This window comes from Carassius auratus, chromosome 8 (assembly GCF_003368295.1).
Source record: "Carassius auratus strain Wakin chromosome 8, ASM336829v1, whole genome shotgun sequence".
In the NCBI taxonomy this organism is placed as follows: domain Eukaryota; kingdom Metazoa; phylum Chordata; class Actinopteri; order Cypriniformes; family Cyprinidae; genus Carassius; species Carassius auratus.
Window position 1 is genome coordinate 10,811,858 of NC_039250.1, and position 20,970 is coordinate 10,832,827.

At 35.2% G+C, this 20,970-nt stretch overlaps 3 protein-coding genes across 3 annotated transcripts; all 3 read right to left on the reverse strand.

Moving 5' to 3' along the window:
* Positions 1 to 1,326: 1,326 nt before the first annotated feature.
* slc26a6.2 (solute carrier family 26 member 6, tandem duplicate 2) lies at positions 1,327 to 9,323 on the reverse strand. The gene is made up of 19 exons (XM_026270793.1): positions 8,864 to 9,323; positions 8,201 to 8,340; positions 7,976 to 8,086; positions 7,410 to 7,585; positions 7,169 to 7,333; positions 6,800 to 6,952; positions 6,501 to 6,583; positions 6,204 to 6,351; positions 5,029 to 5,142; positions 4,802 to 4,879; positions 4,281 to 4,376; positions 4,044 to 4,150; positions 3,632 to 3,701; positions 3,073 to 3,165; positions 2,715 to 2,852; positions 2,402 to 2,617; positions 2,263 to 2,317; positions 1,884 to 2,002; positions 1,327 to 1,729 (listed from the first exon to the last, which is right to left on the reverse strand). Exons 1-19 carry the CDS (start codon positions 9,010 to 9,012, stop codon positions 1,706 to 1,708), a joined length of 2,235 nt encoding a protein of 744 aa, XP_026126578.1. The 5' UTR covers positions 9,013 to 9,323; the 3' UTR covers positions 1,327 to 1,705.
* A 195-nt stretch (positions 9,324 to 9,518) lies between these two features.
* slc26a6.1 (solute carrier family 26 member 6, tandem duplicate 1) lies at positions 9,519 to 18,184 on the reverse strand. Its single transcript, XM_026270796.1, has 19 exons — positions 17,760 to 18,184; positions 16,151 to 16,293; positions 15,902 to 16,041; positions 15,430 to 15,540; positions 14,579 to 14,727; positions 14,342 to 14,506; positions 14,121 to 14,267; positions 13,777 to 13,859; positions 13,540 to 13,687; positions 12,975 to 13,088; positions 12,589 to 12,666; positions 12,405 to 12,500; positions 12,195 to 12,301; positions 12,014 to 12,083; positions 11,462 to 11,551; positions 11,250 to 11,390; positions 10,996 to 11,050; positions 10,709 to 10,818; positions 9,519 to 10,611 (listed from the first exon to the last, which is right to left on the reverse strand). The coding sequence occupies exons 2-19, from the start codon at positions 16,291 to 16,293 to the stop codon at positions 10,582 to 10,584; spliced, it is 1,977 nt and encodes a 658-aa protein (XP_026126581.1). The 5' UTR covers positions 17,760 to 18,184; the 3' UTR covers positions 9,519 to 10,581.
* A 177-nt stretch (positions 18,185 to 18,361) lies between these two features.
* Positions 18,362 to 20,226, reverse strand: LOC113108002 (arp2/3 complex-activating protein rickA). The gene is made up of 4 exons (XM_026270851.1): positions 20,028 to 20,226; positions 19,818 to 19,935; positions 19,635 to 19,698; positions 18,362 to 18,910 (listed from the first exon to the last, which is right to left on the reverse strand). Exons 2-4 carry the CDS (start codon positions 19,905 to 19,907, stop codon positions 18,462 to 18,464), a joined length of 603 nt encoding a protein of 200 aa, XP_026126636.1. The 5' UTR covers positions 19,908 to 19,935; positions 20,028 to 20,226; the 3' UTR covers positions 18,362 to 18,461.
* Between the last annotated feature and the right edge of the window lie 744 nt (positions 20,227 to 20,970).

A 20,970-nucleotide genomic window follows, 5' to 3' on the forward strand; every position in this document is an offset into this window, starting at 1 on the left:
AGAATGATTCTAAATACACAAGCATATAAAGTTAACAAACAGCATACATAGCATATATATATTAAAATACATAAACTGATTTTTATTTTTTAATGATAATTACACTACCATTCAAAAGTTTGGGGTCCTGATTTTTTTTTATGTTTTTGAAAGAAGTCTCTTATGTTTGCCAGTTGCATTTTTTGATGACAAATTTTAAAATAACTGTTGCTATTTCTCCCCCAAATTAATTCCAATTAATTTATTCTTGTGATGCAAAACTGAATTCTCATCAACCATTACTCCAGACTTCAATGTCCCATAATCCTACAGAAATAATAATATGCTGATTTGATGGTAAATATATATATATATATATATATATATATATATATATATTTTGCAAAAGTGGTGCAGCTTAATATTTTTTAGAAACCATGATTCGCATTTTTAAGAGTCTATAAAGGATAGAAATTTCAAAACAATAGTTTTTATTTCACAAAAATATTTTGTAACATTTTAAACATCTTTCCTGACACTTTTGATCAATTAAAGGGGGGGGGGGGTACAATGGTGTTTCATGTATTCAGAGTTGTTCACAGTGTTAAAGAGAGAGATTCTCAAGCTAAACATGGCCAAAGTTTAAAAATATAATTTGGAAGAATGACTGAGAATTTCTGTGCCGAAAATCTTACTTTAGGGTTGGTACAAGTTTGGGCTGTTTTTTTTTTATCGTGGATCTAATGACGTAGATGAGAGCGGAACTCCTTATATGAACATTTGTTCGAGAATGCCTCCAAATAACTGCGTTTTTGGATGTGAGGGAAAGTTTACCGTTTTGAACTTCCCCGAGAACCCACCGTTACATGAACAGTGGATGCAGTTTGTTTTTCCGGGGAAGCAATGGAGTGTAGCAAGTGCGTTTGTGTGTTCTGGTCATTTGAGTGACGAATGTTTTATAAACAAGGTCCAAGTCGACGCTGGATTTGCACATCGTTTGCTATTAAAACATGGAGCCGTCCCTTGTAATAAAAGACCCCATTCATGTAAGTACTTGCATCAGAGTTCTGTATTTTGTTGGAAATCAGCACATAAGTGAAGATATGTTAATGGAAAGAACACGAAACATCAGTATTAAAGCTCCGCTCACCGCACGCCTCCAGGAGCTCGGCTTTTTCCGGAAAGAATCGGAAAGCTGTATTTTTCTTATAAATAGCCTATGATAAAACTAAAGACTTTTTGGATATATGAAAGATGCAGTACTACTCTATAGGTCCTCAAGATTAAATTGAGATTAGGTGAAATGTTATGTACCCTTTAAAAAATAAATACTGATCCCAAACTTTTGAACAGTATTGTATATTGGTAAAATGGGAACTTTGCAAGAGTCTGATTATACAGTGAAAACTGAGTTTATATTCATTATGTACCTGGAACTCTACAGTGTCACAACCTGGAATAACATATTTCTTAGATGTTTCACAACTAAGTGAATTTCTTTTTTTTTTCTTTTTTTTTTACAGTTGACTTGTCTTACACAATAACATTATATGGCAGATCCATTTTCAGATATTTCACATTCAAAAGAGTCTCATTATTCAAACAAACAAACAAAAAAATAAAAATTATTCATCAAAACACCTCCTTAACTTATTCTTCCCCATGATGAAATACACAATAAATAACAATCAAGCTCTGTGTTCCGTATCATGTTTGGTGTTCGGATTTACAAATGTGTTCCCTGCATAACCTGTAAAAGTAGAAGGCAATAAATGAGGTTTATTCAGTCACATTTGTTTCGACATACTGTCTTGGCCAACAACACTCAACACATTTCTAAACAAGATTAGGAAATCTCTGACATGCGTTTTTGTATGTGTATATGATATAAGAATGTACTGTACCTCCTCGCTGTTTCCTTGTTGACAGTAAAGAACGGCATCATGTACAGATGAGAAGAGAATCGATTTAGTTACTTTCTCGTTGAAGAAATCGCCTTTCTCCATACTCTCTACAACACCTCCTGAAAGAGAGATTACAAATAATGATGACACACAGGTCCGTCTTGACTGCAAGTTCAAATGGAATTCCAAAGTCATCTTTCTAGACAACAAAAAGAAATTGTTTCTTTAGATCATTAAAATGTTTTTCACATGAAGAGATTAAGGTTATTTTAAGAACTGTTCATAGAGAGATTCTTTAGGACTCCCAGAATGGTCCTTCTATACTAAAATCACTGCAAAAACACCCTGGTGAAACTACATGTTTGTATTGGTCACTTACTCTGGCAGCCACAGAAGTACACCTGTACACCAGCCTCTCCATAATCCTTATAGATCTGGATTAAACAAAGGGTTTTAACAAGGGTTAAAATGTTACATATTTAATAAGTCACTAATGTACGGTACGCATTGTGTCTCACATTGCGTAAAGTCTTCACGCCAACTGTATCCAGGAAGTTGACAGGGCTCAGGTCAAGAATGATTGCCCTTGGCAGCGTGGTGTCAGTGTCATGGTCAGGCCCCGCTTCCACAGCAGCCACATCCTTTGGTTCTTTGACTGACAATTTATGCACATCTCCATTTGCCTCTGCTTCTTCCCCACTTTCATCTGTGTCTGAAAATGGTGGTTCCTCCCCCTGGTCAAAAGCAGAGACCGCTGACTCAGTCAGAAAACACAAACACTTATTTTCTCACTTCTTTCCGTGCATACGCACAGTGTCTTCAAAAGCAAACCTTAGCAGCTTTAACAGCTTCTTTAGCTCTTTTCTTGGCCTCTTTCTTAGCTTTCTTTGCAGCTTTCTTTTCTTTTCTGAGTCTCTTCGCTTCCAGTTTTTTCTTGTGTGAGAGAAGTTTAGCCACGTCTACCCCAGTCTGCACACAAACATTTATTTTTACTGCGTGAATGTCCTGACCTGTGCACGTGCTGTATGTAGCTTGTTTGGGCTAATCACACAGTGAATGTTTATGTTCGAGCTATGTTTGGGATAATTGCCTGTTGTGAGTAGTGTCTTGTAATTGCTCTTTATGTGATTGTGTCTGTGAATGAATATGCTTGAGAGTATATGGGTGTATGGTGTTTGTGTGTGTCTACCTTCTCATAGAGTGCATCAATATACATTTCAGCATTGGCAAAGTACAATGTTGCAGATGAATGGAAAATCATTATACCAGGAATCTCCTTCACCTGTAAGTGTGTAAAAAATACAGAGAAATTATACTCAAAATAACAGAAAGTAGTAATAATAATTTGTGTGATAAAATCAAGAATTACTAAATACTTTTTCAAAATAATTGCACAAATATTGTAAAGCAATATTTGCAATTACAGTTTTCTCAATGCTCAAAGTTATTTACAAATGCAAAAACAGATTAATCAAATTAAATGTAATGTGTTTTGACTGATGCCCTAGAAGACAAATCCTGAAAATAGGAACCAAATTTCAATTTATCAAATTTGTTTATTAACTGACTGTTCATCATTTAAGTCATTTTTATACATCTTGAACACAAGTCATTAATAAAACATTTTGTCAAAGTTGAAAGACTGTGTTGTGGCCAATTACATTTTTCAACAAAATCAAAAAAAAAAAAAGACCTAGTTTCAGTACACTGTAATTCACAAAAATCACTATAATGGTGGTCATGGTCACCTGATTGTAGTCCTCTATTGGTTTGTAGATGTCAGTGCCAGGAACCTGGCCAAGAATAGAGTATTTTGGTCTGTTGTAAAGAGAAAAAAACATGTAGAGAAGAAGAAAGGAGTCAACACACAGAGGGACAGATGGTGAATTCTTATGCAAACTGTTTAGGATGCTGTCAAGAGCAGGAATTTTAGCTACTAAGCCAGTTGTACATATGGCCAGTCTAAGACAGCTCACATCTGATATTCATCAGCAGTGTAAAGTAAAACAGGAGACCGCATGCAGAACCAGTTTTCCGTTCTCATTTAAGTATATAAACAGTTACATGTATCTGAATATCATTTAGGGCTCAAGACTATGTCACAGTTTAATGTGAATTTGTGGATTATTTCGCTTTGTGTATGTGGTTTCTGTCACTCACAGTTGAGTTCTGAAGACGACAGTGAGGATGGAGAAGGCAATAGATGCAGCAAGTCCCATATCAGGATTAAACAACACTGTCAAGATCAAAGTCATCACCCACACCACCTAAACACACAAACAACAGAGTAAATAACAGCTAAACTGTGTATTCAGATCTTTCATATTTTGTCTATTTTTAAAGTGTTGCATAAGCTTTGCTTTCTCATGAAACCCCCTCCTCCTCGATCTCTCTCACCATATCCACTTTATTGGTCCTCCAGAGAGAGCTGATGTCTCCAAACTGCTTCATCATGCCTTGCAGGTTTACATAGATTATTGCAGCCAGCACAGCCTAAATAAACCAGCATAGACATGTACAATATGTCTATATCCTTATAAATGGACACATTGTCATATTCTTGAATTAAAGGGATAGTTTTACCAAAAATGAACATTTTGTCATAATTTACTCATATGATTCCAAACCTGTACGAGTTTCTTTCTTATGTTGAACATAAAATAATATATTTTGAAGAATGCTGGTGATCAAACAGTTGATGGTCCCCATTGACTTCAAAAGTATTTTTTCCCTACTGTGGAAGTCAATGGGGACCAACAACTGTTTGGTTTATCAACATTTTTCAAAATCTCTTCTTTTGTGTTTGGAACGACATGAGGGTGAGAAAATGAACATTTTTGGGTGAACTAATCCTTGAAGCACAGATAAGTTTGAATATTAATGCCAGGCCCACACAAGGGCTGATTCTAGGTACTGACCTTTGGCAGCTCCTCAAATAGTTCGCCAATCTTTAACAAGATCACCAGAATTACCAGAGAAGAAATCGCTCCAGCCACCTGAGAGAATGACAGAGACAGGTTTCAAGTTGAACTTTCACCCAAAAAACAGTCATCTAACAGTCAACAGTCATCCATCTCTCCAGAACTAGCAAGTCAAAGATATATGTAGTTATGTATGTCAGATTGCAGATTGCTGAAGCTCTCACCTGTGACTTTCCCCCTGTGCTGACCTGCACCATGCTGCGAGACATAGAGCAGCTGATAGCAAAACAATTGAATAAGCCTCCAATGGAGTTAGACAGACCCAATGCTATGAGTTCCTGAATCAGAGAACAGATAATAGGAGAAAAACACAAGATTTTCAAACAAAAAGGTTTTTCAAAGTTTTTGGCATTTTAACGTTTTTGATATAGATCAATGACTTCCAGCACAAAACAAAAAAACCACAGTAAAAGACGTCAAATGTGCCTGGATCGAAACATTGTGGCCTTAAATGTATAAATTAAAAGAAAATATTGTAAACCTTTAACCATATATTTTAAGTGCAGATTTACTATGCAGTTTGTTTTATGTTGACACTAAATTTGACATTAAAAGTGAAAAATATATTATATATGTCGCATGCTCCTTTAGAAATTATTCTAACATGGTACATTTGTGCTGCTTAATATTTTTTGGAAACTATAATTTTTTTTTGGATTCTTTGATTAATTTAAAGAACGCCATTCATTTGAAATTATTTTTGTAACAGTGTAACAATAGCCCCTTTCATGTATACAGTCTTCACAGGTGAATTACCATGTGAGAGACCATGTGTGAAGAGGACCTTTTAAAAAGAAAAAATAGGAAGTTGTAACTTGTCCAGTGAATTACCAGTATTTCTGTAAGAATGCAGAACAAGATTAACCGTACGAGCACGTATAAGTTTAGGACATGCTGCCATAAAAGATTTACTCTGGGCCAATCCTAACATTCTGATGCAGATGACACATTTACTCCATGCTGTTTTTTGGAAGTGAAAGAATAGTCTAAATATGTCTAATACAAAAATGAAAACATCAACAAAAAGATAGACCAATATACCTCTCTGTATTTAAAACACAACACCAGAGGGCAAAGCCATTTAGAGGTAATTTCTAGTTAATGAGGTTACAGGACTAACTGGTATTTTGAAACTGTGCTTTACCGGTAAAAAGACGAAACACTGTTGCATGTTTACTGGTATTACTGTATGGAAGGGGCTAGAAGTGTCACTGTTGATCAGTTTAATGTGTGAATATAAATTTGTGTGTATCTAAATATATATATATATATATATATATATATATATATACACACATTTAATAAAAACAATCTTTTACAGACATTTAAAGTCTATTACCTGGTTACTGTCGACTTTGTAGGCATATTTGAGGGCAAAAATTCTACCCAGTGAGATAGCAATTCCATAACCAACAACAGCCAGTGCAAAGGCATCTCCGACCATTGAACCCAACAGAGAGACCGTGGGCGCCACAGGAGCCTGCAGACTACAATGTGAAGAAGAGATGCAGATGAGTATTTGAGCTTGTAGATGATATACAATGATGCTGCGGTTTTATTTTATAGCCGTTACCATACTATACACATACTATGTTGAACAGTTGAATTTGTGTTGCATAGTTGTGGTTGGACTCACCCTGATGGGATTTCTCCAACCACTTCAACACCATATTTAGTCCTCAAATTCATCTGCCATGACACCACAGTAGCAATAACAATCTATACACACAAACAAGATGACAGTTTTAGGAAGAAATATGCCATATTACATCACAAAGAGCAAGCAAAACTGATGACGTTTTTGATAAATTAAAAAAAATACAATAACATTTTACTGTAAAAAAAAAGAGAATATAAATAAGTCTCTGTATGTCCACAGTTAGCTAAGTAAATTTGTATGTGCATGTGTGTGTTTCACTGTATGATGTAACTCACAGTGATCAGCTCAACAGGAATCGGAATAGGGATTTTGCGCGCCGCCAAGGCACTAAGTTCCTTTGCAGCAACCAGACCTATGATGGTTACAATGCTAACTACCAGAGTACCAATATTAGTCTGTCCAAGCAATGCACAAACCTCTATGACTGTCTGGAGAGAGAAAGAAAAATACATATAGAGAGAAATCAGTATTAAAACATATGGAGCTCGCTAAGTGCAAATCATAATCCCTGCCGCTAGGGGGCACTAAACACAATTTACACATAGATGTGTTTATTTGTCTTTGTCTGTGGGCTTTTGCATATCAGTTATGGATAGTCCTTAATTACAGTAAGTGTTCGGGACTGTGTGTGTGTTTATACTCACATATATAAGAGACAAAGGTCCACTATACCGCTGTGGATTGATGCCAAAGGAATATTTGAGCTGGGAGACGATAACGTGAATGGCGGCCGCTGTTGTATAAGCTCTCACCAATGGCTCTGAGAGATAAGTTACCACAAAACCAAACCTAACCAAGCCGAGGAGCAACTGCACACAGATACCAAACACTTAGTCACACACACAACTGCAAAAGCACACAGCCTACACTTACAAACGAGACTACCTGGAAAATGCCAGATAAGAAAGTCACAGTGGCCGCGATCTTGACCCTCTCTGCATCACGGCTGGCAATGTCCAAGATGGTGCTGTTGGTATCATTGCCTGGTATCACAAAGTCTGAGTCTGGAGCCAAGCGCTCAGTCACGCTGCCAATCATAACGCTCATAACTGCATATGTACCTGTAGACAGAGATTAGAAAATATGACTATTTGGTTTGAAGCACTGAAATGGCATTAAACTTGTACCATAAGTGACATATTTGATTCAAATGGAAAGCCCACCAAAAAATTTAAGTCCTGTCATAATTTACTCAACTGCATGTCATTCCATAAGCATTTTTAAAAATATATAAATTGCTCAAGAGTCATGAGAGACTATTTTTATGGTGCTTTTTGGAGCATGAACTGCTGTTGTATAGAAAAGATTGATGTAAATATATTTTTTGTGTTCCAAGGAAACGCCATACAGATTTAAAATGAAATGAGGGTGTGTAAATTAGGACAGAATTGACATTTTTTCAGTGAACTGTCCCGAACTACGTCTTATAAAAGGGAGGTGTGTGTACTTACCCACAGAAATGTGTTTAGATGTTCCAAATATGAAGTAGATGAGAATGGGGTAGAAGGAGGAATACAGACCAAAAACAGGAGGGACTGCTGCTAGCAGAGCATATGCCATACCTAGAGACACAAAACACACTACATGTTACATGTGTGTGTTTGTTTGTGTTTATGTTTAGTCTTAGGTAATAAATGTGCTTTGGTAATACAGGTGTGCATGTGCTTGTGTTGGACCTTGCGGCAGGTGCATGATTCCCACACTGATTCCTGATATTAGATCTCCAATAGCGTTTTCTCGAAAAGGGTATCGTGGCAGCCAAGCCAGGATAGGAACAAATGATAGGAAACAGCTCTTAAACCTTGGGCCTGTACACCTGATGAACAAAGAAAAAGAGAAAATTATGAGACACAGAGAAGAAGAAGATAACTGCCTTAATAATTAATTCTACATTTTTTAAGGCCTGAGACTTCTCTGAGATGTTGTTGCATCGTTAAAGCACAAAATGCTATTTGGATCTTTCTCAATTCAGCTGGACAAGTGATTTGATTTTTAGATTTGACACAAAAATGTAGTTCGTGTTTTTAAGTTGAAGGTCATAGGAGTATGTTTTACAAGAAAATTCTGTTTGTTTTTCTACTATAACTCCACATTTAATTTAGAGTTATTTGCCATTTCTATGTAATTATTAGTAAAAATTTACTAGCCAGAAACAAATGAGTAATTTCTTTTTTTTTTTTCAACTATAGCATCAATACTGCTACAATTCAAAAAAAAAAAAAGAAGGCAAACAAAATACAGATTTTATTTTTCAAACAACTCTTCTCTTAAAAACATACAAATTGCAAAAATAAATAAATAAATAAATAAAAGACTCAATTCAAATAAAGGCCACAAACCTGACAGCATCTCTGAGTTTTTCTTTTGCTGAAATTTTAAAATCCGATTTCTCAGCAACTTGGTCAACACCGAGCTCATCCAGAACATCTCTCTGAATGTGATATGGCACCCTTTTCCTGAGATCTTTGTCTTTCATCTTTTCTTCCATTTTGAATCCTCTCTATCTTCAATGTGATCCTGAAAATGTTTCTTCTCAAATTCACTGTCCAGATCACACCCAGGGCATAGATCCCAAAACGTATGTCCTCACAGCAACAATTCAATCTTTAATGTCCATGCAAACGGACCCAGAACAATTCTGAATGATGTTCTCCAGTCTCCAGATTTGTAATGAGAGCTCCACAGGTCTGCTGCTCGTGTAGTGAAGCTCTGGACAGCAATGGATTGATGAATGTCCCTGGCCCTGCTCTTCTACCACAGTTTGTGTTAATGTGTATCCTGCCCTTTCTGATACCCGTCTGATCCATTCACACACTCACTGATAGAATTCTAATGTGTCCGTATGGGGAGCAAAGTCCCAAAAAGAGAGAGAGAGATAGAGATAGAGAGACAGAGAGAGAAAGAGAGGGAGAGGAGGGGTAGGGGTTCTACAGAGTCAATGTTGGAAACGTTCACACTAGATCCCTACACCACCTTATCTCGGCCTGATTAGATAGAAAACATGTTCATTCTGCAAAACCATGTGCTGTTGATCTTTGAAATCACATCTCTGCTATAAGAGGCGTTTGTTTTGATCCAGTAAAGGAGAGACATCTTCATCTGAGAATACGGAGACTTGTGTATGAAAATGCAATTATGGTTTTTTTATTTTTATTTTTTAGCATAGTAAATAATACTGACAGAACATTCCTTTGGAATGAAATTTGGGATGTCCTCAATTGGAAAACAATTTTATTTTCCCAAAAATACCCAGAATGCTTCTGTTTCTGTAGAGTTAGGGTTAGTCTGTCATTATGTTTAGCTTTATAAAATAGAAGCTTATAGTAAATATGTCTTCAGTAAACGTGCGAGAAATGAGCTTATTAAATATTAATGTGGCCTCTCCCCAACACCTGCCCAGAGAACAAAGTCTCTCCTAATAACATTTATGGTTCAGTTCACTGGGGATGCAAGAACAGTTCAGCTATGCACGTTTGGACTTCATGTATACTTACCAAATTGTACTGTGTTGGTGCAGATATTATTGTGATTCTGTTAAATTCTCTAAAAAGTGTTAACAATTATTTTCCATACATGTTTCTATGTTGTTATTTGTACATATTTTATTTTACAATATCACCAAACTAAATTGGTCTGTAACATGAATTATATGTTAAGAATCTAGGAGATTTCATATGCACAGGCCTGCATTACAATGTTTTGAAGATACTTTATATTTGAGCATTTTTTTTTACTATTTCAAACATCCATCTAATCTAAACGTAGAATAATGCAAAGCAGAACAATTCAACAACCAAGTAAATAAAAAAGAAAAATACAGAGGTAAAAGCTGACACAAGTCATTGGCATAAGAAAATTCTGACTACAGTTTTTAATTTAACATTCAATAGCCGATAGACAAGCATCTGTTGCCACACATCACCTTAAATCTTCTTGTATTCCTTTTCCAATCTTTCTAGAAGTGTCCCTTCTAAAGCTCAGTAGTTAGGGATTCTTTGAGTTTAGCAGGTTCATGTATTTGCTGAGTTCATCGTTCAGGAAGGGAGGTCATTAAAGGTCATAGCTCTGTAACATCTGTGTCTGTGTTCTGTAAATAGATGCACAATTGAATCAGAACAGAAAAGGCTATTGAATTGCAGTGAACTCAACACCACACAAACACAAAGCAAAAATAGCACACAGACCTGTAGCCCCTGGTAGTGCAGGACTGCATGATGAACTGAAGGAAAAAATGAAGAAAGAGACAGAAAATCTGGAACAAAACCATGATTCTTCATCTGAGACAGTAGACCATCTACAGACAAAGACACAGAAAAATAGAGTAAATAAATGACTGCATTAAATGTATTAAATACCAGTTCTTGAGGATAAAAATATCTTTAAATGTCACATTACATATTATTATAAAGCCAAATGCCCCAGATCATGACACTATATTTGAGACTGCGGCTGTACGTGTGAGATGCGTAACCTGGACATGAAGCACAGAAAAACAAGGTCTGCGTGTTCTTAAAATCCTGAAGCACCTGTGACACAGAGAGAGTGGTAAGACATGCAAGTTTGATTTTAAACATGAACATGGTGACACGCAGAATTTAAACTAAGATTTATTGGTTAGGAGTTAATGAGAGCCAGAAACAGGTCATCTATTTCTGTCCGTCCTTGGTAAAATATCAACAGCTCTACGTGTGGGTGCAAGTGTTATGTGTGTTCTGTGCCACTAACTGATTTGAATGAGCCTATGGCCACTGAGTCCATGAAGGTGACTCCACTGAGCTCCAAAACAACGCAATGCTGTGCACTCTGAGCCCCCTGCTGGTCTGGAGGTCTTACTTCAGGATTCTCATTAATGTCTTTGGTAATGGTCTGCATACACAAAAATAATAATTCAATTTAGTAAATGAATGGAAAGCAGGGAGCTGTAATATATGACGTACCTGTTTGAGTGATGTGAAGGTCTGGTCTGCATTGGCATAGTAAAGTGGATTAAAACAGGAAAACACAGTCACTCCAGGAATCTGGTGTGCCTGAACCAACAAATGTAGGGGTTTATATTTATATTTATATCATATATATATATATATATATATATATATATATATATATATATATATATATATATGTGTGTGTGTGTGTGTGTGTGTGTGTGTGTGTGTGTGTGTACTAGAATGAACACTTCTATTATCTAAATAATATCAATAAATAATACAATTAGCTATCATATATATAATTGTTATATATGATTCATTTTATATATTCATACATTGAGCTTCACCATCACAGGAATAAATTACATTTAAAAATATGTTACATTTAAAAAAACAGTTATTTTAAATGAGCATATTTCACTTTTTCACTGTATTTTTTATCAAATAAATATAGCCTTGGTGAACTTAAGAGACTTTGGTTAAGCTAGTGCTTAAGATGATTTACCATAATTCAAAACGTAGCTTAGGCTGGTTTCTAGCTGCATTGTGTGTAAATATTACCTCTGAGTATTTCTCCAGATCCCTGTAACAGTCTGTGCCAGCAATACGTCCAAGAACAGCAAATCTGGGCCTGAGAAATGTAGAAAGAGGAAGAATGAGATTTAGTATGAGAAAGAGGAAAAATAGAAATGAAAATAGAGAGATGCTGTAGATAACTATTAGACAATGCCGATGGACTCACTTCTGTGTCCTGAAGACGATGGTAAACAGAGAGAAAACAATTGCAATGCCAAGCCCCAGGTCTAGATTAAACACCAAGGCACTGAACAGCGTCACTACCCACACTACCTGCAGTCTCAGTGGGAAACACACACAGGAAACACCCCTGGATGAGAGGCCTGTATGGAACTGGATTTTGGGTCAGCTGTGTAAGGATGAAACTGTCTCTTACCAGGTCCAAGCGGTCTGTATTCCAAAGTTTAGGCACATCTCTGACTTGTGCAAAAACCCCGTGCAGATTCACTAAAATAATGACAGCCAAAACTGTCTGAAACACACAAATGCACTTTATAAAACCACAGTATTATGCTATATCCATATAAAATATACTTTGTTATTGAAGATGGTATAGGGACCTTTGGTAACTGCTGAAAAAGGGGGCCAAACTTTAACAAAATTAAAAGAATTATCAGAGCAGACACCAGAGAAGAAACCTGGGAGAAAGAGAGAGGTCATGTTCATGGAGTTAAAACTGCAGTGCTTCCACACCGAAACACACGATTTTGAAAAATAACTTTCTTTTATGCATGTGGTTTGCAAATATTTTAGTTAAATGCCTTTGCTTCTTGTGGCCACTGCCTGATTAACAGTGTAATTATTTTCTGAGAAAACATTCAGTGTAATTCTGTCACATGTAAACAGGGATTTAACTGTTATGCATGTACCACATGTTGTGCATGTACTGTAAATGTAACTGTAACATGAGGTTGTTTTATTAACAAAAAATACCGGGTGTTCACACCTGAGTTTGTCCGCCTGTACTCTCCTGTACTGTGCTGCGAGACATGGATCCACTTACTGGAAAGCACTGGAACATCCCACCTATGGAGTTACACAGACCCATAGCCAACAGCTCCTACAGGAAAGAGAGCCCATTTATATAGTGCTGTCAAACGATTAATCTCATCCAAAATATAAGTTTTTGTTTACATAATACATGTGTGTGTACTGTGTGCATCTACTATGTATATATAAAAACAAACACATGCATTTAAATATTTAAGAAAAATATGCTGTTTATATATTTAACATATTTATATACAATATAAAATCTAAGAATATAAATATATAAATGTATACACAGGTTAATATTTTCTAAATATATAAAGTTTGTTTTTATATTTACATAATAAGTACACACAATACACACACATTATGTATAAAAAATAAAAAATAAAAAAAAAGACTTTTATTTTAGATGCGATTCGCATTTAATCATTTGACAGCACCAGATCAGATGAAGGGAATGCTGCAAAATGTGTATTTATTGAGAACATATGGTAAAAGTTTCATAAATGACTTGTTACCTGGTTGCTGTGAAAGGGGTAGCCATGTTTATGAGCAAACATAATGCCCAGTGAAGCTTGGAAACCATAGCCCACCACTGCCAACGCAAGAGCTGTCAATAACAGCTCCTGAGAGACAGAAAACGATGGAAGGGAGGGAGGTGAGAGACTTAGAGGTAAACAAAGAAAGAATTCGTTTTAGCACCTAAGTACTTCCTACTAATTGGTTTTTTAAAGAAAATCCAACACTCTGCTGACCCGGTTGGTATGGGTCCAACAATCTGTATTCCATACTGACCGGACAGATCAAACAGCACTGACGACACAGTGGCAAAGATAACCTAAGAACATGAACAATTTATTACTGTTGCACAGAAATATCTTTAAAATACTGAAACCATGCTTTATAAGTCGACTAATGCAACCCGCAAAACTAAACTATATTACATTTTAAAATAATTGCTTAAAGAAATTAAATATAAACACCCACAAATGTTAGTTTTTGACCTGCCTGTGTTAAATATAATGTATTCCACAACAGACTGAGAAATGTAAACACATAAATAAAGCTAAATAAAAAAAATACAAAACCCTTTGCGCACCAGTACCAACTCCCATGGAATGGGAAATCGAGAGCTCCAACGTGAATTCACCATCTTTCCACCAACAAGTATCACCAGGGAGACAAGGGACACTACTAGTGTCGCCAGTAGCACTCTCCTGATTCCAGTCACAATGTTTGAAAACATCTGGTGGACACAGACACGTACATTTAACATCTGAGATGAACACAAGAGAAAAAACACATAGTGCTCATTCTCACCCAGAACACAGCAAAGATGCCTCTGTGTCTGACTATGGAGATGCCCATCAGTAAAGGCAGCTGGTGAACAGTCACATGGACCGCAGCTGCCGTAGTGTATCCACTGACCAACGGCTGAGACAACCACCGACACACCCCTCCACAACGCAGCACGTACAGCACAATCTATAGGGAGAGAGATTTATACACAAACACACACACACCAATACAGGATTAATACAGCTTCTGTGTGTTTACCTGTATCAGTCCACACAGAATGGTCAACTGAGCTGCAAAAGCAACTCTAGCACTTTCAGCCTCAATCTCATCACTCTCTGCTCCACTGCCGGCCGACACAACATCACCAGCCACCGCACCGACCATGATGGAAAGGACAGAAAAAGTACCTGTGGATCAGAAAGATAGATCTAAATGTCAAAACAAATAAAGACAAAGCCATTATCATAGAATAAATAACGTTTAAAATATGTTTTATATTTTTTATTGTACATTTTATTTTATTATATATTTCATACTTCATTTTATTTTAATCATTTCTTTTTATTTATTGTTATTTTATATATATTTGTATTATATATGTATTATTTATTATATATTTTATACTTTATATTAGATTTATTTTATTTATTTATTTTATAATTTATTATACACTTTTTTTATTATACAATTATATAATTATACCCAATTTTACATGCGTTTTATTTTATTATATATTTTATACTTTATTTTGTTTTAGATTTACTGTATGATTGTGTATATTATTTATTTAATACTTTATTTTGTTTTATATTTTATTATATAAAACAAAATTAAGCATTAAATAAATTATATATTCTTTTAAATACACACACATACATACTGTTATATATATATATTTATATATAATACTTCATTTTATTTATATTTAAATTATTTATTATTACATTAATTGCTTTGCATTTTATTTTAATGTTAACAGTTTATTTAATATATTTTTATTGAATATATATATATATATATATATATATATATATATATATATTTAATTACTTGATAATGATATTTAATTACTTAATTACATTACAAAGTGGCATTGTGTATGTACATACCAACAGAGATGTGTCTGGATGTTCCAAAAATGAAGTAGATGAGAACAGGGTAGAAAGATGAATACAGACCAAACACTGGAGGAACTGCAACCAACAAAGCATTAGCCATCCCTATGGGAAGCAAAACGTCAAAAATTGAGTAATTTGTGTGCAGAAGATTGTAAGCAGTTCTGTACAATAGAATTAGTCATTACATCCACTTTATCAGTCTGGTTTGAATCACAGTGCATTGTGAAGAAAATTATCAGCTGCCAGCTGATAATACAGATCTGTAGGTGTCTAAGATGATGAAAATCATAATCAACCTCTCACATCACAGACACTTCACGTGTCTACACTCTCAGAGAACTCTAAAAAATCTATTTCGATCGACGTCGACACCTGTATCAACATAAATTCTTTATATTTTAGAATACAGTTGTCATATAACAGTCTGTAGCTCAAATAACACAGAAGAGTGTGTGTCTTAAACCTTGTGGGAGATGCATGATCCCCACACTGATTCCTGATATCAAATCTCCAATAGCATTTTTCCTGAGGGAGTACTGTGGCAGCCATGATAAGAGAGGTGCAATAGACAGGAAGCAGCTCTTCAGCCTTGCACCTGAACACCTGTAGCACAACAACAGAGAAATACGGGGGGGTCGGCATGTATATTTAGCATTGACAGTGTTCATTTTACGATCACAATTATGCTTCTTAAATAAGCTCCCACACTCACCAGCACTCCTCCTTCAGCTTTGCCCAAATTGTTCGATGCACCTTCCACCTGCGCTGTCCCAGGATATCTAGCTGTTCTTCATTCAAACCATAAACAGGATTGGGATTGAAATTCTCCCTCTCTGAGCATCTTTGATTGTCCATCTGAAAAAACGGGCGAAAAAGTGGCTTAAACAGGAACAAGTGTATGAAATGATTATGCTTCCTAAATGTGAGGTTGTTGTAACTTGGCTTTGAACTCGGAGCATTCTTTATATTATCGTTTCACAGTAGTTAAACCAATTAAACTGGACATTTGTAATTGGATAGAGACAGAGTCGTTATTCATATTTCCTCTGACAGGCTAGTAAAGGGTTATTTATTGTCTCTGATTTCACCAACAACATTTATCGTTGGATCAGTGAAGGAAGTCTTTCATTGTCTTCGCTCTGACCAAAGGTTAGAAGACTTTAATCTACCACTCCTGAGAACAGAGATCAGATTACGCAACATCACATGAGAGACGGCTTGTACTGAACAGACCTGTGTCTATTTTTACTGCAGCACTTTAATAATGATCACCAGATAATGTTTATGCAATTATGCGACTTTCTTACAGGAGGCAAGGCTGTTTTATCCAATGAGAAGATGCGCTGCTTTACAACAATTAATACTAGAAACTGACCTTTGACCCCCATATAGAACAAGCTGAAGTTATAGAAGACAAACATCAGTCTATATGAAATGTTTTATTTTATATGTTTATCTGTACATTAATAGAACTCAACACAAGCAGATGGCAAAACACCACAATGTGTTTTCCAGCATTTTTGAAGCTAATTTAAATATAAAGGGCATAAATTAACTAACTCACAGTAGTACACAGGTTAAAAATTATACCAATTACAGCATTTGGTAGGAATGCACTAAATAAAGCATGTAAAACATCTGATAAAACCTAGGGCTGGGTAAAAAAAATCGATTTTTCGATAAATTGGTTTTTAAAATGTGGTCGATTCAAAATCGATTCTCAAAGGCCACAAATCGATTTTTTTAAATCATTATTTTATCTTAAAAATGAAATAACTTGATCCTGTTTGATCAAGGAATGCGACTGTTCTTTTTTCAGCATACGTTTTTTCATCTTGCATCAAAATTCTATTGTATTTATTTACCATAATTGTATGCATTTGAAAATTAGAGATGGGTTCTGTTTAAAAGTACCCAAGTGTACCTTAAATAAGATTTTAATATACAGGTTTGTGGCTCTTAATTGTTTTTAATAAATATAGTATTTGTATTATATCTATATTAATTGAGTTGAATCGAGAATAGAGTATAGAAAATTGAATCGAGAATCATAATTGAATCGAGAATCGAATCAATTTAAGAGCTTGTGAATTGAAATCAAATCAATCTTGAACATCTGAATTGATACCTATCCCTAATCAAACCTAAAGGATTCAGTTTCTTAAGTATTAAAAGACATCAGCAGCCAAAACTGATAACACATCAATGCTCATCTGTGTCTTTTAGCACTCTCTGATAGGAGCACACGTGAGGACAGGTGACTGCACAGGTGCGTGTGCAGTAAAACTGGAAATAAGCTTATCATCAATTAGTTATCTTACCTTGTGTAGAGATTTCACCAAAAACTGTTCTGCGAGTCCAGAGGAAACCACTTTATTATCCCTGTGCACGACGTAAATAGCTCAACAAAACCGCAGGGCGCCAGTGGGACGTTTCTCAGCTGAATTTCTCTCCTTAAATATTTTCATTGCTTTCTGTTGTTTAAAGGTCAGATTTATAATGTTACATCATATATAATTCATCACAAATGCGGTCTCCTTCCTACATAATAAACACCAGGGTTATTCTCTCCAACTCTGTTCCACTGGTTTATATAAGTGTTTAATATCAGAAGGCAAAAAAGGTTGCACAGTATCACACCCACACACACTCTAAATATACATTTAACAACCTTAAAAAAGTAACAAAAACAACAAACACAAGTTGGGGAACTTCCATTACTTCATTGGTCAGTATAAATAGAAAGTTTTTTGTAACAATGTAAAATGTAAAAACAAATATAACTTACATTTAACATTGTTACAAAAAACTTATAGATCTAGATTATCTATCTATCCATCTATCTATCTATCTATGTATCTATCTATCTGTCTATCTATCTATCTATCTATAATAAAAAATAAAATTAATTATATACTTGAAACACTGATGTGAAGTCATAGACAATCATGTGTTTCTGTACATGTTTTTCCCACATGATGCATTTCTGCTCTAGATGTGAACTCTCAACACCATGTTTTTCTCTAGTAATGAAACTGCCTCAGCAGCACAGTGAGATCTCTGAGGCGCTCCGCTCTGCTCCGTGCAGACTGGTGAACCGGCAGCTCAAAAAATGAAAATGTGAAGCTACGAGAAAAGCTAAGATTTGTGACTTGCCTCAGGGGGGGCAAACGGGGAGGTCTCGAGGGGTGCCTTGGTGGGAGCAGCTTGCGTTTTACCCGGGCACTCTGACTATTCTCAGGTTCGGTGTTTGTGATTTGAGGAGGGGGTGGTGGGGGCTTAGGATCTGGTGCTGTGATTGGCTTCGAGTGGGCAAGAGGCAGGGGTGAAACTGGAGGGGGAAAACTGGTAAAGGATGACTCGGAGTGGGAGGAGCCTTCCCAGGGTGTCATGCTGTCAGGGGCCACAGATGAGACGGGAGGATGGCTGCGTTTCCTCGGTTCGGCCCAAGGAGTGGCTAGAGAGGGCCTCGCTACAAACAGAAGAGTTGAAAATACAAGAATCTGAATTGTTTTGAGACCTGAAAAAAAAAACAATTCTCATTAAAATTCAAGTTTTTTTTATGTCATTTTGACTACATATCTAAACTGTGTCTATTTTAATGCAGCTTTATATTTTATTACCGTGATTTTATTTCCGTAACTGCAACTTCACATCTCATAACTGCAACTATTTCTTATCATTGTGATCTAATATCTCTAATATAATATCTAATAACTATTTCTTTATTTTGTATTTGTGATGTTCTGTCTCATAATTGCAGCTATTAGATAAAGATACAATATAGTGATTTTTATACCTCATATTTGCAAACATTTCTCCCAATTGCAACTTTCATAAACACAATCAGTTCCTGTTTAATCTTTAATCTTAACTTAATTTTACACACATGTTCAGTTTCCATTATCATCTCGCCTAACAAGTCACATTACAAAGATGAATGTTTGGACAATAGCAGTTAATTTATTTAGCACCTCTTAAATTTCTATTGTCTATTGATGAGCTCAGGTCACATTGTGTAGACAGGAGGAACAAAGAGCAATGTAAACACACAGTTTATATGTCACATCACATTACTGCAAATATAATGAGTCTGGTTTATGAAAACATCTGATTTCAAGTTAAATCAGCTAATATCTGACAATAACTTCTCATTTAACAATGCATTATTGATTCCATATAGACTATAATAGTACCTGCAGATTTATTTCTTGATGAACCAATCAGAGGGAGCCTATCCTTTGATATCACTGCATTGTCCTGTAGTAAAACCACACACATAATTATGACTGTTTAAAAAATATATTCTATTATTTCCTGCATATTCACTTGTATATTCAATCCATTTACTGTAATTAATTTTTGTGGAACAGCCATACCTTATTTTCAGCCTGTTTTTGTTTTTGAGGCATCTTAGTGTTCTTCTTTCCAGATTCATTCTCTTTAAGAGCTTCCCTGAATCGTGACATCTTTTTTGTCAAGATCAGGAAACACACGCTGTGATTCATTTATAACAAAAGACAACATTAGCCTCACAACACACAAATTCACACATATAACTATTGCAGGACAGTTTTTTTTATACTCACAGTAATTTTTCATCCTCTTCTTTTTCACATTTGGCTGCTATTTACGTTACATAAGAAGATTTTTACAAGAACATATTCTCTTTCCTTTCACATTCTGCAAACCTTAACGGGGCTGATCTGTCTTCGTTAATATCTGTTGCTCCTTCACATGCTCTTCCTCTCTCGCTTTCATTCGTTGTGCTGTGGATTAAAAGGGTTTGGCCATCAAGCTACTATGATGATGAACAAAAGGAAACTGGAGAAGGGGGTGAAATATTTATACTTAGTTGCACAGCCAAAGCCCCCCAACACACTGTGTACCCTCTCTCTCTCTCGCTCTCTCACCCAGCCGCATACACCTGCTGGACTGTAGCCCAGGAAAACACTGATACATTATACGATCATGACTTTATCTCAAGCCATGAGCCTTACACACACTTGCACGCATAAACAGCTGCATAAAAATTATATTTGGAACCTTTTAAAAGTTTTTATACTAATTTTATACTATTAGTATTTTTCACATTATAGAACAACAGTAAAGACATTAAAATATGAACTAACACAAATTGAAATGTGGATCTTTTTCCAAACATAAAACAATTATCTAAAAGTTACATAAACATTTTTTATTTTACTTATTTGATTAATTTTTAGCATTTCAAGCACAAGCCTCAGTTATTTTAGTATTATTTACTATTATCATATTCATTAATATTGTGAATATGTTTTATTATGATATTAAATTATATTTCACTTTTAGTCGTTAAGTCCTTTTCATTCATTATTTTTATATATTTCTATAGTTTTACATTAATTTTAGTTTTAGATTTAATCTTTTTTATAATAATTTTAATAAATTTTCACTTAGCTGCCAGGGCAACATTTAATTTTTTATTTTTTTTTATTTTATTTCATCAAATATATTACCATAAATTATTAAATTATTTTTTTAGTTTTAGTG